Source organism: Syngnathus floridae, chromosome 7 (genome assembly GCF_059516105.1).
Source record: "Syngnathus floridae isolate MCC-2025c chromosome 7, RoL_Sflo_1.0, whole genome shotgun sequence".
Lineage (NCBI taxonomy): Eukaryota > Metazoa > Chordata > Actinopteri > Syngnathiformes > Syngnathidae > Syngnathus > Syngnathus floridae.
Window position 1 is genome coordinate 14,236,338 of NC_142419.1, and position 20,422 is coordinate 14,256,759.

At 48.5% G+C, this 20,422-nt stretch overlaps 1 protein-coding gene across 5 annotated transcripts in view; it reads right to left on the reverse strand.

Moving 5' to 3' along the window:
- The window catches only part of robo1 (roundabout, axon guidance receptor, homolog 1 (Drosophila)), an 88,958-nt gene that overhangs the window by 38,608 nt on the left and 29,928 nt on the right, over positions 1-20,422 (reverse strand). For all 5 annotated transcript variants that reach the window (XM_088379981.1, XM_088379983.1, XM_088379979.1 and 2 more), the window contains one exon: positions 14,838-15,164. In XM_088379981.1, coding sequence (XP_088236107.1) covers positions 14,838-15,164 — 327 coding nt within the window. The remainder of the gene's footprint in view (positions 1-14,837; positions 15,165-20,422) is intronic.

Here is a 20,422-nt window from a genome sequence, read left to right on the forward strand (position 1 = left end):
ATCCATCCTAAAGTCCTCCAGCGCCCCGACATAATGCCGCTTTGATAGCGAGCAAGAAGTAAGCCAGGTCCTCTCCAACTATCTTACTGAACCATCACCAGGTCAATGGAGGCTTTCCAGACGTGACTTGATGCCCAAGCGGGTCTTTGGCGGCCCGTGCCATCTTGCGTGTGTCTCTGGACGAGTGCACAGCTTTGCTTGGTCTAGCCGCTCTCATTGTGTAGTCCACTGGGGTCCATAAATAGTGGCCAAATGCTACAACGTCAACTTAAGAGCGACTTGTGTCTCTCGGCAGCATCTGCTGTGCAGTAAATCTGCCTGCAACCTGCAGCTGTCAACAGGAAGCCCAGAATGACCCACATACACACACCAGTCTTTCATCTGTTCAGAACTGGCCCAAGTCCAGTCTGGCATATGTACTGCCCTAAGTCAAAAATTGATGTGCATGGCGGCGAATGGTCACATGGGAGGGAAATCGTTGATGTTTATTAGCGGCTCTGGCTTTGAGAGGAGCAAATGAAATTGCTTTTAGGATGTTTTGTAAACATAGGGACTCACACCCCCATGGAGGGAGGAAAGGTTCTCTGGTTTTTGTCCACGCTGTCTTCATTGTCAGCGTGCACATAGTTGCAGGCCTCAAGCACGTTGGCAGAACATTTGAAAGCGGTCTTTTCTTTTGTTGGCAGAGTGTGTGTGTGTGTGTGTTTGTTTTGGATGGCCCTAAGCACGCAATCTGATGATTCTTTAGTCAAATAAGTGGACATTCAGAGGGCAGCGCTATACTTACAAAGCAGACCATTTGTGGTTATTCTGATGCAAATTTCAAAACATCTCAAGGAAATGTGTTCGGAGGTTTGCCAGTGCGGCTCCAAGTGGACATCTTGGGCTCCTTTTGGGCGTCCATCACAGAGGAATTTTGAGATTTTGCTGGAAAATACAAGCGGAATGGAAAAAGCTGCTAACATGTTAGCGGCTAATCAGTACTACTGTTTACAAGCGCTACACCACCTTCACGTGTCAGCGCCTTCCCCGTGGGCGACTTGATGGGCTCTCCATGAAGCGGAGATGTTTTAACACTACTCGGAAATAAACGAGTGGGTAAATGAAGAAAGCGCTGACCTTGGGTGCAATTAGCTTTTAATTAGCTGGCAGATTTTCCCCGAGGGGGGGGCACTTGCATTCAAGGGGGTTAACGAAAGGCAACAATGGAGAGAGAACATTCCATTGTGCAAGGTGGCTGGCGGTCAGCAGGACTAACTGGCCATCCTGGTTTTGTTTCTAGTCATTATGTTTATCTCCACATTGCACAAATTCTGTGGTGGCGCACTGCACGCGTGCGCCTGTGCAATATTGGATTCGGACCGAGGTTTCGAAACCCAATTTAGTCGGCCTGCTTGCTCGCTTGCTGGGTTTTTTTTGGTATTGTTTTTTGTGAAACTAGCCAAGTGGACGTTTTAATTTCTAGCTTTCAAGAGCAGTATTGACCAAAGGGCCTACCTCAATTGGGTCTTGGCGAAAAACTTCACTTGCGCTTTGTTTTTTCCTGTCTGTTCTTATTTCTGGACGACAAGTGGAAAGCACACATTCTTTGGCCTTTTTTCATGACTTTGTGTCTGCGGCGGCTTTGCATCATTATCCCGCCCTAAACGCCCTCATGAGAGCGCGGCTAAAGCTAGCAAAAGACGGCGGCGGCGTGTGCGTGTATATCAAAGACCACGGAAAAAAACAAAGCATTTGTCATTGGGACATTAGCACAGTGGTTGGTTTTTTTTTTCGATTGGCAGACTTGCCATGACACCAAAGCCCGGTGTCGGGTTCCGTCATACCACACTGGGTTCTGTTTGGACACTGATTGGCAATTGGAGCTTCTCCAGGGGTGACACTTTAGCTTCCAGCAGGAGGAACCACTATAATACAATCCAGGAGATATTGTAGACATTGGACATTTTTTCCCTCTTCACTGCTGGATTCTGCATGTGCAAATTGTTAAAAACTCGAGTATCGATCGCTCACTGGAGCGTAATAAACAGAAACAGACCTCGGCGTGAAGCGAATGGCACGGCAAGAAGGCGTCCAATCGGAGCGCTGGCGGAGCGGGCGGGATGTTGTCCGGCGTTGGTGTTTTATTGGGAAGCTTGTGTTTGTTAATGGGTCTGGGCTTCTGTGTTCCAGAGAGGCCCGAGGACGCCTCAACAGAGAGGCCGTTGTGTCGGGCCGGGTCAGTCTGGTCCGGGACCGGCCAAGAAGCCCGAGTGAACCTATGACACGGTCACTCGATTGTCCCGCGATTGTTCTGCCGACAGCCCTTGGGTCGAGCCCGCATCTGTGTCTTGCTTTTTGAATAGCTGGTCGACACCCTCTTTTACCGGGTCTGACACATACGGCCTGCGAGCTGACAGCAGCATTGTGGTAAGGCGAGAAGCGGGTGGGAGTCGGAGGGGGGGGTCGCTGGCAAGAGGCCATTGGGACACTCCGGGAGGAGAGACAAGCTGAAGGAGACCCTTGAGAAATGGCAACCCACAACAACACTTCAACAAGGGCTGCAGTCATCCGGGCCAACCAACGGGAGGAGGGCGGGTGAGCAAAAGCAGACTGTGGGACCATGGCTGACATTGTCGGCCAGCAGAAGGCAGATACACAACAAGTCCTCATCAAAACAGTCCAGAAATACTTGACGGGGTCAGGAAAATTACGAGCGCATGAAAGTTGCGATGATGTTTTTTGGGCAATAAATATCACGGGAAGGAGATAAAGCTGACAGGAATTCAATGAGAGGAAGGCGAAAGGTGGACGTTTGTGTGTGTCTGCTTTATCTGGAACTGATAAAGACAATTACAAGAGAATGACAGAATGTCCTCTGAGCAGTCAAAATCTGTCAGTCCATGGACCAAACTTAGGTCCAAGAAATTCAAAAGTCACTTTTCATCATTGTCTCCAAATCATAAACTCATATTTATGCCTTAAATCTTTACCAGAAGGAACCTTCAGCATTCCACAGATGCAACAAAAGAATCCTCTATGATACACGGGCGCCATGATGGATGCGTTGACGTCCACACCTGTCCCAGAATGAGCAGCCGACGTGGGCACAAAAAGCCTCAAAGGCACCGAGTCAAGAGCGAGAGGTCGCCGTCGTCCGCCTGCTGTCGGCGTGGACAGTAAATCCTTCCTCAACGAGGCCTCCGTGCAACATGAGCGCTTTTGGTGAGGGTAGCTAATGGTTTTAAACGCTAAATCCCCTTCTGTCATGTCCACAATTGCCGCCATTGAGTCCCGGCTACAGCTGCGACGTGTCGGATGGTGCCGGGAAGCTAATGCACTGCAATGTGAGCGGCTTGGGCCCAAAACTTGGTTGGGGCCGGCCGGGTTCTTCGGCTCCATAGAGGAGAGTGTGAGGTGTGTTTACAATAAAAACAGCCCGGACTTAAGAATGCATCGGCCCATAAAAAGTGTTGGTGTCATTCATCAAAAACGAGGGCCCAAATATCAACATTGACCCCCACCACGGCATTCCTGCCAGTCTTTGTATTAATAATATTAATATTAAAAAAATAATAATATACATAGTAATATATTATGATATTATATAATATTTAATAATATAATTAAATAATAGTATTATTAAATATTGAAATAATATTTTTTTGCAGGAAATGTGGATCCCAATATATCTGGGGTGTCTGCCACATGTAAAGAGGTCCAGAAGACAAAAAAAAAAAAAAGCAGCGTCACTCTTCTCTGAGTCAGCATCTCAGCGGGTTGAGTCCGTCAGACGCACGCATCTGCGACCAATGAGCGGAAGCGCCGCCCATCCACGCCGCTCCGGATCATTTAGCGCGCGGGCCGACACGGCGGTGCGAGCGCAAGTGAAAGCACGTGTGACATTCAAGGTGCGTGCGAGAGCACCGATAAATCCCCCAAAAAGTTTTGTTGCCAACTTAAACACAACATCAATCTTTTCCCTGGAGACAGCTCGTAACAAACAGTCGTCGGCCGTGTGCGGGAAGATCTTCCGCTGGCAGAGGCGCCGTCGTATTTCAACTTTTCCGCCGTCGCCAACGCAGACCGACAAACAAATGGAAAACAAGGCGATATTAAATCCAGACACGCGGCTGGAGCGAGATGCAAATGAAAGAGCTGGAAAAGGAACAATATGGAAGAAGAAAACAATGAGCCATACGCAGCGTTAGGCGGATAATTAATGAACGTCAAGCGACGGCGGCTGTCCTACTTGCGCTGAATATTAAGTGCACAGAAGCGCTTGCAAACGCAATTTAATGGCGAGAACATAAAAATGCAGACGCGAGGAGAAAAAAAAGTTTGATGAGGGGATTTATTGGGAGGAAAGTGACAGCGACAACCGCACGGCATCTGATTAAGGTTACTCCGTCCGACAAGGAATTTCCCGAAAGTTTGCTGGGATGAAACTCGGTGAAGTTGCATGATGTTAAAAAGGACATTTGGAGAACCTAGCAAACAGGCCGATGAGGGAAAAAGAAAGCGCTTCTTGATCTAAAGCTTGCGTGCTTCATCTTGTCATTTGAAAACTGGCAGCCTGCACATTGCGGCGGCTTCCTCCAGCGAGCGAGGCGTTCAGGAAGCGCCAATGACCCAAAATCATAAAATCTAATTTTACTGTCGAGCGGTTTGGACTTGAAGGGGAGAGGAGGAGGAGGAGGAACAGGAGGAAGAAATGAAGGCAGCTACCAAATGAAAGACAATTAACTCATTCAGTGCCATTGACGATGATAGTCCTCACAGGAGCTTCTTGGGCCTAGTGAATAAATGCTAGAGATCCCGCCACCTAGTAAACGAGCCTTTCAATTAGCTACACGTACACAAAACATAACAAAAGTTAATGAACGCAATTTGTCTGGCTCCCGAGAGGGCGAAGTGGCTGATGTCGACGGGAAGGAAGCTTTTAATTAGAGACGCTTCTTCATCAAGACGTCTCGCGGTGCTACTTAGCAAAACGCCGCATTCATCGCTCACGCGTTGTCAACGCAATTCCCGCCATCCTCCCACCCAAATGTTGGAAATGAGCTCCACGCCTGAAGGAGGCGCTCTCCCCCAACTGCATGTGGTCATATTTAGGTCAAATCTCAGCAGTTTTATGAGGATTTAACTAATATTCAATTACACGGCGGATTAGTTCTAATATAAGCCATCCGTGAGTCGCTCGGCCGGGCTTTGACGACGACGACCACGCGGTGCTAACATCCCACACGCAGGAAACAGACACCGGGCCACGGCGGGATTGGCTTACGAGGGCTCGTTGTGGAGAAACACGGGCGCGTGAGCGAGCGCCTGCTCGTAACCGGACCTTTGATGTGTATCAATGCCGCCTCTCAAAGTTGGAAAGGCGACACCGCTGCCAGATGCCCGGCACATTGTGAAGCTCAGACAAGCAGCAAAGAGGTGCATTGACGGCTCAGGCGCCCCCCCAGAACCCAACCCCCGCCCGGCAGCGCCACCCCTCTCATCCACACCATTAGTCCAAGCTGTGGGTTGCACATTCCAGCCCCCACAAGGGAGGGGGGGGGGCCTCCACTCCGCAGGGACCCAATCCAGTGGCCAAAGGGGCGCATAAATAAATAAAAATGAGTGGAATCACGGCGGTTTTGCTGTTTCAATCAAACACGGGGGGAAAGCAGACCGCGGGGGCACATCGAGGGTCCGGTCAGGCTCAATTAGAGAGGCCCTCACCTAAAACACTCTTGGCTGATTTTCCACTGCCGGATTGGCTTAACTGGTCTGGGTTTGCGGTGCTGGATTTCGGGAAAACGGGCCGCATTGAACGCATCGGCGGCAACTATGGAAAGTCTGCGGCGGCCTTTGGCAAACTTCTGCTCGGAGACGAGCGAGGGGGTCACAGGACCACCTTTCTCGTGGAAATCTCCAAAGTTTATAAATGGAGACTGACGGGATTAAAGGTGCAAGGGGGGAGGTCAAAGCAAACCCAAACATACGCAGACGACCTCCGCCCCCCACCTTCACGAAACTTTGTCACTGACAGATACCAGTCGCCACACTCCACTGTTTACTCCCGCCGCCGTTCGGCCAATTAGCTCGGCGTTGGAATTCCGAGCGATGACAGGCGTCACGCTGAGGGGCTGCGGCTTGTTTGGACTGGACACAACCGACTTTGCATCTGACTGAGTCGCTGGTCTCCAAACCCGGGCCCGGGGGCCATTTGCGGCCTGCTGGCACATTTCACGGCATCATTAAATGGGGAGTCTCCGCTAATGTAAATGACGTGACGAGCACTTTAATGTTTGTGAACAAAGAGCCGCAGTGTGCCATTGTTCATACGCGGCGGCCCCGGATACATTTAAGTCCATTAGCCAATTACGGGTCAAAGCTGTCGGCAGCCCAGGCGGACGCGGGGGCTCCCCGCTGAATTGCGGCATGTTCACCGTATGAAATAGCTTGCAGGCCTCCGTGAATAGAATGCGCACACACGCACGCACACAGTGAAGGCTCACAAGCATTTCCTTCTCACCCGTCTCACTTTGTCTCCTGTGATGGCGTCCATAAATAAACGCAGTCCTTAAGTTCACATGGTTGGCAATGAAAAGCAGATATTGATTCAAGAAATTTGCTACAGGGAGGGGGGGGGGTAGAAAGAGTGAGAAGCTGCAAAAGTAAAAGCTGTCAACGAAATGTCATGACTTTGCGGCTCTTTCCAATCTAGCCAGGAAAACCTCTTCCCATGACTTCACCGGTTTACAGCAAGGCCTGATTTTCCTCTTTATTTTTCCTTTTTCCCCTACCGTCTGCTCTTTCACGTCCATCCATCTCTTTGGGAGGATTAACTGGAGTCTTATCTCGCCTCGCAGAGATGCGTCACAAACGCCGGGAAGGCGAACACAAAGTAAAGCGTGTGTTTATTTCCACGCGCTTTGGACATTTAAGCTGGCCGACGATGTTGGGAATTCCACCTGGATGTGACACTTTCCAGACAACGGCGTCGGGGATTTACCTGAAAATCCTCCCGAAAGCCTCTGTCGTGGCATTTCATCTAACAAGCGTGAAGGACTGCGATGATGTATTTGCCAATCCGAGGAGAGAAAGAAAAGAGCAAAAAACATGCGGTGAATTCCATACGAGTTGGGCAGCTAACCAAAATGGCCGACAACCTGGACAAGTCCTTGAGACGTTATGGCCAGCAAATTTAGAATTCATGCTGATGGCTCAAACTTGTGTTGAGGGCTGAATTTGCCTTTGATGACCTCACTTCACTCGGCACGCACGCAAACGTGAACGGTTAGCGCACAGCCAGGCAGAAACGCTGCTGTTTTGTCTTGCAAAGTCTCCCGCAAGCCACATGCGGCAAAGGCACAGCGGATCCCGCTAAAGATAAATTCAATACGCAAAACGCACGTACGCACGCACGCTGTCATTTGGCTCGGCCCATAAGGCGTTCCCCAAAACGTTCCAAGGCCGCCTCGCCTGACAACTTGATGGTGAAGATGAATACACGGCGATGCAGAAATTGTATGTATTTATGATGTAACAAGCGGGACGGCCATAAAAGTTGTCACGGGGGCAAAAAGAGAGGAATGAAAGGGAATCCTACTTTTGATGTCAGCTCCGGGTTTCAAAGTGCGGCGCTGCTTTTATGGGAAAAAGGGAATCTTTGCTGCTTCATTTTAACTTTTCTTTTTCAAGCCTTCTGTCGTATTGCGGCGGGTGCAATTTGGCTCAAAGCTGGAAAAAGGGAAAAACATTCAGGCCGGCTTTAATGATGTCTTATTTTAAATCAGAATTATTTGCAAAAAAGGAAGTCAGCCATGAACATTTTTGGCTTTTACCAGGCTAACATGAGGATAAGCAGGAGGCGCTCAACGATGAAATAAATATGAATCGCCAACTCGCCATCACAGAGGGACTTTTACAGACGATTAGATTCAAAGGTTGGCGAGTGGATGTAACAAAAGGTGCATCACAATCAAGCTGACCTCGGGGGGTTGAATGGATCGGGCACAGCTTCTAAGAATCCTATTCTGCTGACATCAATCAATAAAGATCGAACACAATCTGTTACGGCACACTGCTCGCTTCTTGACTGACTGAAAAAAAAAAATTCAGAGGAGCGGCAATTTGTTGCTTTAAAATGCAAACCGAGTGAAGGTCACCGCAGAGAATAAAAAAATGTCACTTTGTGACAAAAACAATATAAAACCTAAGAAAACAAATAACAAAATTGAAATAATAAACAATAATTAAAAAAAAAAATGTAAATACTATATATATTTTTTTAAATGCCACACAACAGAATTATAAATATTAAAAGGAACAATTGTTTTGGTTCCAAGATCTAGTGAAAAATAAAGATATGAATGTCAGGGAATATTAATATTACAAAAACCTCAACATTTTCAAATTATTTTTTGTTTTGCTTCTAACAAAGTCCTAAGAACACCACAAACTGCAAAAGTTTGCATGCAAAGCGTCAAAAAAGGCGCCGTCAAACGTCACTTGATCTTAGGTGATTTTAGTCAGTCAAAAGGTATTTTCCCTTTTTTCAACCAGCAGATCATGGGGAGGAAAAGTGTGTTTGCTCTGCCGGCGAGTGCTCGAAACGGGAAAGAAAGGTTTCCGAGTGTAGCCCACTGCAAGGTAAACAAACACACCCTTGTTTTCTTTTCTTTGACTTATGTGCGGTTTGTCCACAGGCCTTTTGGTCCCGGACACAATCCGTCATTGGCATGCGGCACAAAAGGCAAATCGGCCATAAAAACAGGTTCAACAAAGTTGGAACGGGAATCAACCTGCAAGCCTTGACGCAGTATTTCCCGGCGCTGGATGGACGACGCCACAAAAAAGGGGCGGGGCCATCTTCCTCCTTTTGCATTCTGCTCTACAGCTGACCTCAAAAAGAACCCACGAGATGCGCAATTATTTTAATCAGGTGGAGTTTTGTCAGAGAGGCTAATCTATGATCTGTACGGCAACTGATGAGACCTGAGGAGGTTTCCACTTTGGAAAAGACTTTCCAGATGTTGCTCCATCCCCTACTTCCTCGTACGTGACGACGTATGGCACAGCAAAACTCTCACTGCCAATATTGACCAAAATATTTCCCATATTCCCTATTCATCTGATATTTTTTTGTTCAAATGCTGTGGGTTTACAATTTAAATTATTAATTATAATAAAAACAAAATATTTAACACTATTCTCTATTCATCTGACACTTTTTTTGATCAAATGCTGTGTTTATAATAAAACAAGTTTTTGAATATCTCTTCATATTACAGATTTGCACTTATATGGAATGTATCCCTGACTATAAATAGTTTGTCACAATGTGTCTGTGATGTCAGCACGGTTTCTCGCACAACAGAAGAAATGAGTGACATTCCGAGCTGCTATCAAGAAACGACAGAGTGAATAACGGAGGACCGAGCTGATGTTTTACAGACGACCCGAGCGCCAGCGTGGCAGACGGAGGTCAGCGCCGCGTGGCTAAAATTAACTTAGCATCTCGGGCCCTGCGGGCAAGGCGCCGTCATGCCGCAGAAAGTCAGCCGGGAAAAGTCATGGCTGATGTGATTAAGGCCCGGGAACATGCTGAGTGATGATTAACTTATTCCCTCCGCTCACGCTGCCTTGGCAAGCCGCTTCTTGCATCTCTGTCAGCCAATCAATAAGCTATTATGGCTCCAAACCGGAGGCCAAATTAACTTAGGCTCTACCTGCCGACTCGGCACTCTCACCTAATCCCATTGACGGACGAGGGAGAACCGGACCGGACGTGGCGGGATCATCTACCTGAGATGCATGATAATTAACGTGAGGCCCGGCAAGGATGGCGAGGTCAAAGTGAGTGGCAAAACTTTGCTATTCATCTTCAATGTTACCTTTGAGCTCACCATTAGCGTGGCCCGATTTTAGGAGGAGGACATGATTGGAAGACAAACATCCTATATCGGGCGACGTAACCCTAACCGACCATCGGACGAGAGCCGATGGGCTAAATGGAGCCGAGGCGGCGCTGACAGATGACAACCTGACACGAGGTGGATCAAGAGACTGAAAGATGTTTGCAATTGAGAATGGACATACCGCACCACCGTTACTCGCCCCTCCCCTGAGGCAAACAGCAGCTCATACAATGGTGGGCCTCACCAAATCAGATGTCAGCTCTTTTCAAACACTTATCAGCGTCTCTATTCTCAAAAGAGCCTCTCCTCTGCTCACATGACATCCCCCCCCGTCTGCCTCTACGGCCGACCCCCTCGGCGTTGGATGCTTACAGCGAGGTGGGGCTTTTGTGTTGCCGCCACACCCTGTTCAAAAAAGGTCAAAGGCGCACAAAGGAGGAGGTGAGAGTGGATCTGCTCTATTCAAGCGTCAGGCAAATGATCTACGGATTGGCCTCATGCCTTAAATGAGAATGTTTACATACTCGCAGGGTTCACAAACAACGTGGTGACCTGGAGAGTCCACGGCACGAATAGCGTTTAGGGGCGGGGCTACTTGCTGACTGGTCACGTTAACACCAAGAGATGGAAGCGTGGACACAATGTGCCAAGTTGTGAAAGGTTGAAGGCTTCCATGCAGGACTCTTGGAGTCTCGGCACATTCCCTATAACTTAAATCATATTCATACTTTTTCATTACTTGGGACGAGTTTGGCGAGCGCTTGAGGAGCTTTGACCTCATCGCTTGCAAACAGAGATTGTGAACAGGCACGACGGCTAACCTCATAAAAAAGAGAAGACACGCTGCGAGATCTGGAAGAAAGCCACGAGTTTAGTTACCACTGCCGGGTGCCCGTGAAGTTAAGTTCCTGGCCAGCAGGGGACGTGTTGAAAGAAGTTATTATCCGCGACCGGGTGCCGACTTCACGGCTGGACGTCAGAGGCTTGCAGCTCAACTCGGCGGAAGCGGTGAGATGCAGGTAAAAACTCACGTTATGTGAGTTTGTCAAAGTCTTTTCTGAAAATCCCCCAAGTTCCAAAGTCTACAAAGCTCCTAATCCCAAAACTCCGCCGTCTCGGATCAAGGAACACGATAGAAGGTTGGCAGCTCAGCGGGTTTAATAGGCCCAGCGTGTCAGATGACCGGGCGCTGGCTGAAGTGCGGTGGGAAGATGCCTCTTGGGCCGCGGAAGAGGCTCCGAGATAAAACCTTACACGAGTAATAAGAAAAGATTAGCGAGCGGCACACACGGTCACGAGAATACAACATGGACTCGGGAGGTGAAGCAAAGATGTGCTCCCCGAGTGCTTGTGCTCTCAAGAACACTCATCTGCTGGAGACCGGCAAGTTGATATCAAGTTATAATAAAACAAAATTAAATTAGCAAGTTAATATCATACTTTGCTATCTTGGGATGGAGGCGAGCGTCTATCTTAACTGCGAGCGCCACAGGCAAGGATTACAGGAGAAACAAGTCACAGTGCCAATGGAGGAAGAAAAAACTCGCAGCCAACCAAGTGCTCAGACACTTGCGATAAAAAGCAAGTTGTGATTTGACGTCTTAAGAGCGTTGTGTGATCCAAAACCTTCCATTGGGGATGAGGGGGGGGTTTGTCACAGCACATTTTCAGACAGTCTGCAAAAAAAAAAAAAATAGTCTGCTTCCCACATGCTTGCATACGGCACAGAGAAGAAAAAGCCTCAGATTCACTCGGCTCTTGTGCACGCCAGCGATATCCATCACGCTCAAGTGGCGGGCTCGAGGGGTACCAACAAAAGCAGATGTTGGTGCCACGACAAGGTGCCCCCGTTCATTTGTCTTTTTCTGCTAGCCCTCGTCCCGCGAGACAATACGAAGCAGGAAGTGGGGCGGATGGGGGATCTATGCTTTGGCTCTCGGCCATCTTTCTTGGCCAAGTAGGCTGTCAAGAGTCGTAGGGGTTGAGATTGATGGTGCTCCGGGAAGGCTATTTTGGGGAAGGCTAGTAACAACGCATAGACGGCAAACAGGCTAGTGAGACCCTTTCGCGCCGGCTTTTCCAGCTTTATCAGGCTATGTGCTGCCCTCCGGCTAATGTGGAGCTTGAGCGCCATTTACTTGCTGGCAAAATTCACAGAAACTGAAACGAAAAGTCCATACCATGTAGCTGCTCACATGCGAGGAAAATTGCTCAAACGTAAACAGGATATGTTGCCAGGCTGATTAAAAGGCACTGAGGTAACCCTTAACGCTGTGACCTTTCGATATTGAGCGAGTGATTTGAATTGGAGACATGACCTGCATTGATCTGAACAAACAGCCCCGAGTGCTGGCTGAATATGCAAGTGTTAACAGCACCATGAAACGCATTCATCCTGTCATTAGCTCGTTTGCCACGTTTCAAGGGAAACAGAAAATAAACCGCAATCATGTTTCAGGAACAGATCCAACATATAAATCCAAGAAGAACTCGTTTTGTAGACCTTAGACCCACAGAACGTCCCCCCCCACACACACACACACGTATATCCTGCCAATGTGCATGTCGGGGAAGCCCACGCCTCAAATGAAGCAAAACCCGACTGCGCCATTTGCACCAATTTGCTGTGAAGCAAGCCGAAGCAAAGAACCGCTGCAGAGCCTACCACTCGTCGGGCAGCTCGCCAGCACGAAAGCAAGCCAGCTAAGCAGCCAACCAGCCAGACAGCTAGCCGACCGGCGAGCGGGCCAGCCGGCCAACCAGCCGCTTCCTCTGCTTTGCTGGCGTCTACCTCTGACTCACTTAATTTGACCCTCCATGTTAAAATGGGATGCTACAGTAACCGCAAACGTGAGTGACGAGCAATGCTTCCTTTAATTAAGAAAGAAAACATTCAAAATAGAAGATCAATAAGACACATTTCCAACTATAGTATGAAAAAGCCTTGCCTCAGCGCTAATATGCGCCATAAGACAGCTCCACTGGCGTCCTGCAGGTGGCAGTAATCACTCAGCTGAGTGAAGTTAAGCTCCGCCCACAAAACTCTGCTAACCCCTGCAGGTAGAATTGTAACCACTCACAAAGAAGGAACAGGAAGGACTGTTGAGCCACCGTTATTTGGGGTAGCTAACAATTTGGAGTCGCCCCCGCCAAATTTGCATGAGTAACCGCGGCGACAGTTTAGCCGCACAGCTGGAAGAAAGCAATCTGCCACTTTTTCAGATGTGGCTGGCAAGCGGATGGAAATGTTGGCAGATGGAGAGCCGTACAGTAGCGGGGACTGATGTGGCTCGCCAGGCAAGAGGGACGACTTCCAACCGAGCCACGGCCGTCACATTCTGAAAGCGGGCTTCAAAACAATTTTAGAAAGCAAAGAAATATCGACTGTCTTTCTTTGCTCAAGACAAAAAAAACAAAATGACTCCGAAGAATATGTGGGTGTAAAATGTCAGGCCGCAAGAAGACGAGACGAGTCGGCGGACAGAAGCCTTTCACGTACTCGCCGATGTCAGCGCCTCCGAACCCGAGGCTACGATCTCAGCCACGTTTGAATGCGCAAAGCAAACACCATTCGGGCTAAAGACATCAAAGCGGGCCAAGTGGACTGAATAGAGGCGATTAATGATTAACAAAAACAAGGTGGGTGAGCGCCCACCCGGCCAAACGGGACCTGTTGAAACTCGGATTGTGTTCGTAAGCGGCAGCGACTGAGAGGATTGCAAAGCGAGGCTCGCCGCTTTGGAAGTGAGCCGAGAATGAAAAGACGGGCCGGATATAGCCTTTCAGAATAACAACAGGCGCCGGCCGAGGGGGGGGGCGGAACTGAAAATGACAAGTTCGTGATCACACCTCCACAAATTCCCCAAAGAGCTCAGTTAATATCTACGACGTCTGTAACCGTCAATGGCACTGAATGAGTGAAATGGAGAGTGGAGAGGGCAAACGTGCAAATGGACACGCTGTGGATTCGAGTGACATGGAGGCCGTCATTATGATCTTGACTTACTCCATAGCAGTTTCCTTGGAGATGAATAGTCGTTTTTTTTTTTTTTTCCCAAGGTCGGGCTGGACTGCCAAAACCTTTGCGCATTTATCAACGAGCGCAAGTTCTAAACGAGGCCTTTGCGTGATGCCGGGCCGAGCCTGGCTGCGGAGCCGCCGCTACATAATTATGTGCAGTTAAGCGTGAGCTGAAGCGAGGGGCGAGAAACTCAGCGGCACGGCGGCACGGCAGCGGCGGCAGCTTGTCATTACGAGGTCCGTTTGAACCCGGCGCGGAATCAAGTAGCCCGCAGTTGAGCGCCTGCCAACGCCGCTGCTCACGAGCTCGCGCCGACTGCCAAGAGCCTTGCTTTTCTTTTTTTCTTTTTTTTATTTTAATCCTCAATATGACAAAATCCATCCCTGACATAAACACCGCACACATATCATCGGCGGAACGTGGGAAAATATTCTTAGCTGTACCTACACAAACGGTGTCTTACGCACGTCATCTTTTACGATTGAAATTTTGCAAGCAGAAACGTTGCGCTGAAAGTTGCTGAGAAGGCAGGAACACGCCGCTCGCCACGTCCGACGCCAAAAAGAAAAACACGGATGGCTGACGGCTGGGCCCAGCTCGGATTTATTTGAGTGAAAACAAGCAAAAGTTGGCTTGTTTTTGGAAGGGAGGACATTGAAAGAGAGTCGAACATGAGATCCAAAAGGTCCTATCTGTCTCTCGCTGGAGCAAAACAGAAAGGCCTTTGTTCCCATTGTGGCTCCTGACCACCTACTAAGGAAGGGCCCTTTAGAGGAGCGCTCACCCTGGAATGATCAGGCTCACACAGCCCCCAGAAAAAAAAAAAAAAAAAAACATCCTGCCCATCTCCTGAGAGATTATCCAAGTCAATGAGCACATTGATGGCAGAAAACAAAAGCGGAGATAAGAAGACATGCTGCACTTACTGGCTACTTCCAGCGAGGCGTTGTGGCTCACCGCCTCGCCCAGGTAGTTGCGGGCCACGCAGACGTAGGAGCCCTCGTCGGGCTTGCTCCGCCTCCCGTGCACGATGCGCAGGAAGAAGAGCGAGCCGCTGGGCAGCAGCATGCGATGCGAGCGCGGGTCGTCCTTGTCCGTCTCCACCCGCTCGCCGTCCTTGTACCACTCCACGGTGGGCGAGGGCCGGCCCTCCGCCTTGCAGTTGAGGGTGGCCGGCTCGCCCTTGGACACGATCAGGTCAGAGGGGTGCTCGGCGATCCGGGGCGGCGAGTCCTCCTGGCGCAGACGGGATCCTGGAAGCACCACGTGAAAACATTATTTCACACAAATATTGAAGGTGATTGCAAATGGCGGCCATTATACAACAAAAGGAGCCACGTTGATCTTTAACCACCTCTGACGGAAAATTCCCATGCGCTAAAACGATAGCCGACCGTATACCTGAACGTAATGATTAATCGATGACACATATGGAAACTGGAACGTTGATCAGTCGATGAACAAGTCTGATGTCATCGAGCTGACTTATCACATTTCTCTTTCAATCGTCCGGCACATTTCATTAACGACCCATCCGAGTGAAATTGTCATCAGGATCAACACATCTGCAAGAACTTTGAGTATTGGAGATCCCTCAGTTATCTCACATTCATTTAATGGGCTGTAATGGCAACGCATGACCTTTAATGGCAGCAAGAGTCTGTTTGATAAGTCACGCGCTTCAAACAAGGCGACGGCGGCAACGGCGCACCTTCAAGGCAAAAGGAAATGATGTGACGGAAGATAAGACAAGGATGCGCACCCGGGGAACTTCATGACACATCGGCGTTATCTCGGCTGCGGCAGGCTAACCTGCTTTAGATGATAATTAGCGCTCAAAAGTAGCCACCTTCCAAGCCAGCGCTGGCCATTGGATTAAAAAAAAAAAATAATTAATTAAATTAAATTATTTATCTTATTTATAATAGTAATTTATTGATTCAAAAATGTATTTTATTTAATTTAACATAATTTAAAATTAAATACGTTTTAAATTAAATTAAATTAAATTAAAAATTAAATTAAATTAAATTAAAAACCGAAGGCTTGGATTTCATTGAGCCAGCCGGCCGACATGCTGTGACATCACCGCACCGCGCCACCTCCCTCTCCCACCAAGCGCCCTCCCTCGGCCGCCCCATCCCATGTGCCCTCTGCCCATCCCCCCCATTAACTAATGCTGCTGAGGAAGGCATCTTTTTGGTGTGGTCGCCACACATTTCCAAGTCGTCAGCATAATTAGGGACAGCGCTGCGATAAGATTAATCACTTCAACACAAGGAGGTGACTCAGGAACGCTTGATAGTGGGTGTAATTAACAGAGCTATCGTCAAAGACTAATAAATGTTTTCTTTCTCGCTCTGCTGGGAGTTGCCTTTTCCGCATGTGTTTTCTATCAATTCTTTCTAATGCCTGGCTGCGACTGGAGGAAAAAAAAATGGCAGTGGGGCAAGCGGTAGCTATTCATATCGCTACCGGGCAATGACGGGGTCAAATTAACAATCAATTGGCAGCTCTGTGACAAGCCCCGCCCGCTCGCGTCTAGGCGATCCAGGCTAGCACGCTGCGTCCAACGAGCAGGCAAGGCGGGAAGAATGCTTTATTCAAAAAGATCGAAATGCTCGGCCAATAACTACTCCCTGATATAAGATGGCTCCGCTCTCATTTGGAAACTGAGGTTTTGCGGGCTCGCCATTAACTATTTACAGGCGGGCTGATGTCGGACTGGCGACGATGACGCTAATCGAGACGATGATCTTGGATGGAGGTTCAAAAATAATATTACGGCAAAAACTCAAATGTTTCACAATTTAGCGGGGTGCGTCTGTTGACAGTACTTAAATATGGTAGCAATCTTGAAGGAACCTCAAAAGGGCCAAAATACCCTCTCGCCCATAAACAGCTGTGAGAGGCTCCGGCTCTAATGAAGATAAGTGCTTTCAAATGGATGGATGAGAGCACAGCACCAAAATTTGGGGAAGCCTCTCAAAATTGAAAATGAATGTCATCACTGGGCCCATAAAGCATTCCGGCTGACGCTTGGATTCCAGAGAGCGTGCTCGGGTGCCGGGGATGTGTTCCACAATGCCATTCCACTGGCTTTGTTTCCCCGATTGAATCGACTTGGCGCCCTGTTGAGTGACCTTGGTTACTTCAGCACCATTACCTCTCGGCGGGGGAGTGAAGGGGGGGGGGCAAACGGGGGGTGAAGGGGTATTCTTTCCATTGCTCAGGTGCATAAAAGATATTGCAAGCTGCATCGGCCGCCGTTCTCCGATTCTCATCCACAGCTGCCCGCCTTCAGATTTTCCACCCCTCCTTGCTCCTTCTTTGATTTTGTGCGGTGAGCAAATGCAGCAGCAGGCAGCTTGCCCGCAGGGAAGTTGGGACTTCTACTGCGAGAATCCAATCGATCTAGGCCTCGGGCCAAAGATTCTGCTTTCCAACTCGTCGGAGCCTTCCTTCGCCCCCCCCCCTCCCTTTCTTGTTTACGCTCTCGCACACATAAAGTCAAAGAAAAGGAAGGCTTGACGGGGGTTCATGAAGAAAAGCTTCTTTTCAGTAACCAAGGAGGGGAGTCTATCGTGCCATGTTGAGCAGAGAAAGAGAGTCTGCAGTAAGCGCCAGGGTCCAGACCCAGACACGGACCCATCTTGCAAGACCCTCCAGCGACAGCATGCGCTCTGTAGCTTGCGCTAATTAGTCCCAGCTGAATTCATCAACATACAAAAAGAGAAAAACGGATGGCAGAACCGGCTGCAGTCAAAGGTTCGGGTCCAATGATTTCATTTTTAAGCTCTTCATCGCAGCTTCTTCCTTGGCCCGGGAAGAACAAAGACGCCATTAGGATGACTCTTGAGAGTATAATCACATTCATCCATGCATCCAGCAGAATCCGTGGCAAACGAAAGCAAAAAAAAAATTGAGAAGCCACTCGCCACCAGAATAAAAGCAACTCTGCCCTGTAAAATGTTTCATTTCCATCATAAAGGTAATCTCATAAGAGGCAGCAGACCCAAGCCACCTGTCAGATGTCCCGCAGATATGCTGATAAGGAATTGTGAGCACGGTAGAGCGCCACACATCCACAAGGCCCATAAATGTGTGATTAGGGGACTTAAGAGGGATTTATGGCACAGATAAGAGCAGAGGGCGTGTCCCCCGGGGAGGGGGGGGGGTGACCCATGCCGCCAGAGGACGCCGCCAAGGGGAGGGCGGCGATAAGACGCTCAAATCCATCGACGATCAAACCGGAAAGCCGGCCTTTTAAGCGTTTGGGCACACACACATACACACACGGAAAGAGCGGACATCAGACCTTTCTTTCCAGTCTTGAATGCTATCGGTTACATCGCTAAGAGGCGGGATTAAAGTCGCCGGTGTGAATGTGGGCCAAGAGGTGAAGCGAGGTGTGCTGATGGATATCTTTATAGCTTCTTTCCTTCCTCGTCAGTCTCTTCGACGTAATAAACTCGGCTGCCCATGAGTTATAGTTACCGAATTCCCATAAATGCTTTATTCATTATTTCTTTTTTATTTTATTTTATTATACAATTGACTATTTTGGTTGTTTTCATATTCTATTTTATTTTATTATTACTTTATTTCTATTTTACTATTATTTATTATTATTATCCAATTGACTTTCTTTTTTCATATTTGAGAGCGCTGCCCATCTGATTCATTCTTTTTCCCTTTGGCGTAATGGATTCTCGGACAGCGGAGGAATGCCGAGGTGGATCGTTCTGCAGCTCATTTGTCATGTGCAATAAAAAGCTGACAAACGTGCTGATGACATCAGAAACAAGCAACACCCGGGGGGGGGCTTTGCCTTTTTGTTTCTAATTACTCATCAGGAGCAGAGGAAAGGATGGGTACTCTCCTTTAACGGTTTAGCCTGCAACACAACAGACGGATGGTCGTGTGGAAGAGTTGCAGCTCATCGCAATGACATCGCTTCTTGTGCTCACAAATTTAAGAGTGCGCCTCTCGGGAAGGAAAGGAAAAAAAAAGGGCCTGGCGGATGTCAATTCTGCCACAGATGAGGCACCGCAGGAAAAAGTGTGTAATCAATATGGGCCCCAGATGCATGCCAGGCCGAGAGGCCGCATTAGGAAAGGATTACGCAAAAGAAGCATGAGGGAATGCCGCACATGGCCAATGACTACTTATTCCTCTTTCTTTTCTTTTTTTTTAACTAAGTCTGACCAGCGGAGTGAAATCAGTCATCGCCGTGGATCAAATAGCCTCAATTGATTATTCCGCGTGTCACTGCGGCCTTTTTCATCCTGCAGATGATGGAGCGGCAAAATCTAATCACAGTCTAAATTGGATTGTCACGTTCAAAAAATAAAATCAAAACAAGAGCTGGATATGACAAATTTTCCAAAACATTAGCAAACAAAAATATCAAAGCGACAATAAAGCTAGCTGTGAGATGGACCACGGCAATACTTGTATTGAGATTTTCACTGCTCAAAAGTAGCTCAACCGTCTCCTTGCCCAAAAAACAAAAGTGCCAAATCAGCACTTGGGTGTAAAAAGAAATCTTTTCACGGTACTGTCGGAATCGTGCGGCCACGCCAGTGACCTTCGATGAGCTATTCCAAACGCTCGGGGTGCGGATCTCAGACAACTGGCGGTGCCAAGGGCAAAAAAAACATTGGCATGTGTTGCTTCAAAACGCCCGGGTGTTCATGCGCTAACGCCACCAAAGTTCATAAACTACAGCTGCGGACGCGAGGTATTATTAAATTGCCAAGCCAAGACTCGGCGGAGCCGCTTCTTTCTGCGGCCCAGGCGCGGAAACACCAGCGCGAGCGAGCCGGGCATGGCCGCTTTCCAGACAAACGGGAGCTACGACTGGAAAATATGAGAGCGGGCGGACGAGCGGGCTTTTTTTCCCCCGTTCTTTTTCAAAGCACGCCATGTGTTGCGGCGTCAAATGTTTGGTCAAATTCAGCATGAAAGAGGCGAAGGCTGCCAAGGGCTCTCTGACTTCCACAGAGGAACGTTTGTGCAATGTTTGTCGGCCACTTAAATTGCACTTCCACTGTCAAAAAACGGGGCCCTGCTAACAAAAAGCCGCTTTGACTCAGACGACGGCAATTATTTGTCTTTGTCCCACAAAAGTTGGATGAAGTGGCCCAAATAGTCCATTTGGGAAAATTAGTCGAAAACTTCCTGCTTTCGAGCTGTCGTTCCTGATCACCTCACCCTCATTGGAGGACAACTTTTTTTTTTTTTGGGCGCTCCAGCCACATTTCGTGAGTCAGGTCGGTGACATTTCCCCACTTTCCCAGCTTGGCTTCCGATTGAGACGTGCAATCAAATGCAAATGTAAATCCTCCCCGATTGTTATTCAGTCGGAGTTTTGAGCCAAACCGCGCGGTGGGAGGTGAGCGAGCGATCTCAATGGCGGAATGCTGCGACCGAGCGTGTGTTCAAACCTTCATGGAATTTTATTACACATCACAAAAAAAAAAAAAAAAAAGCTGATAGTGTGACCAAC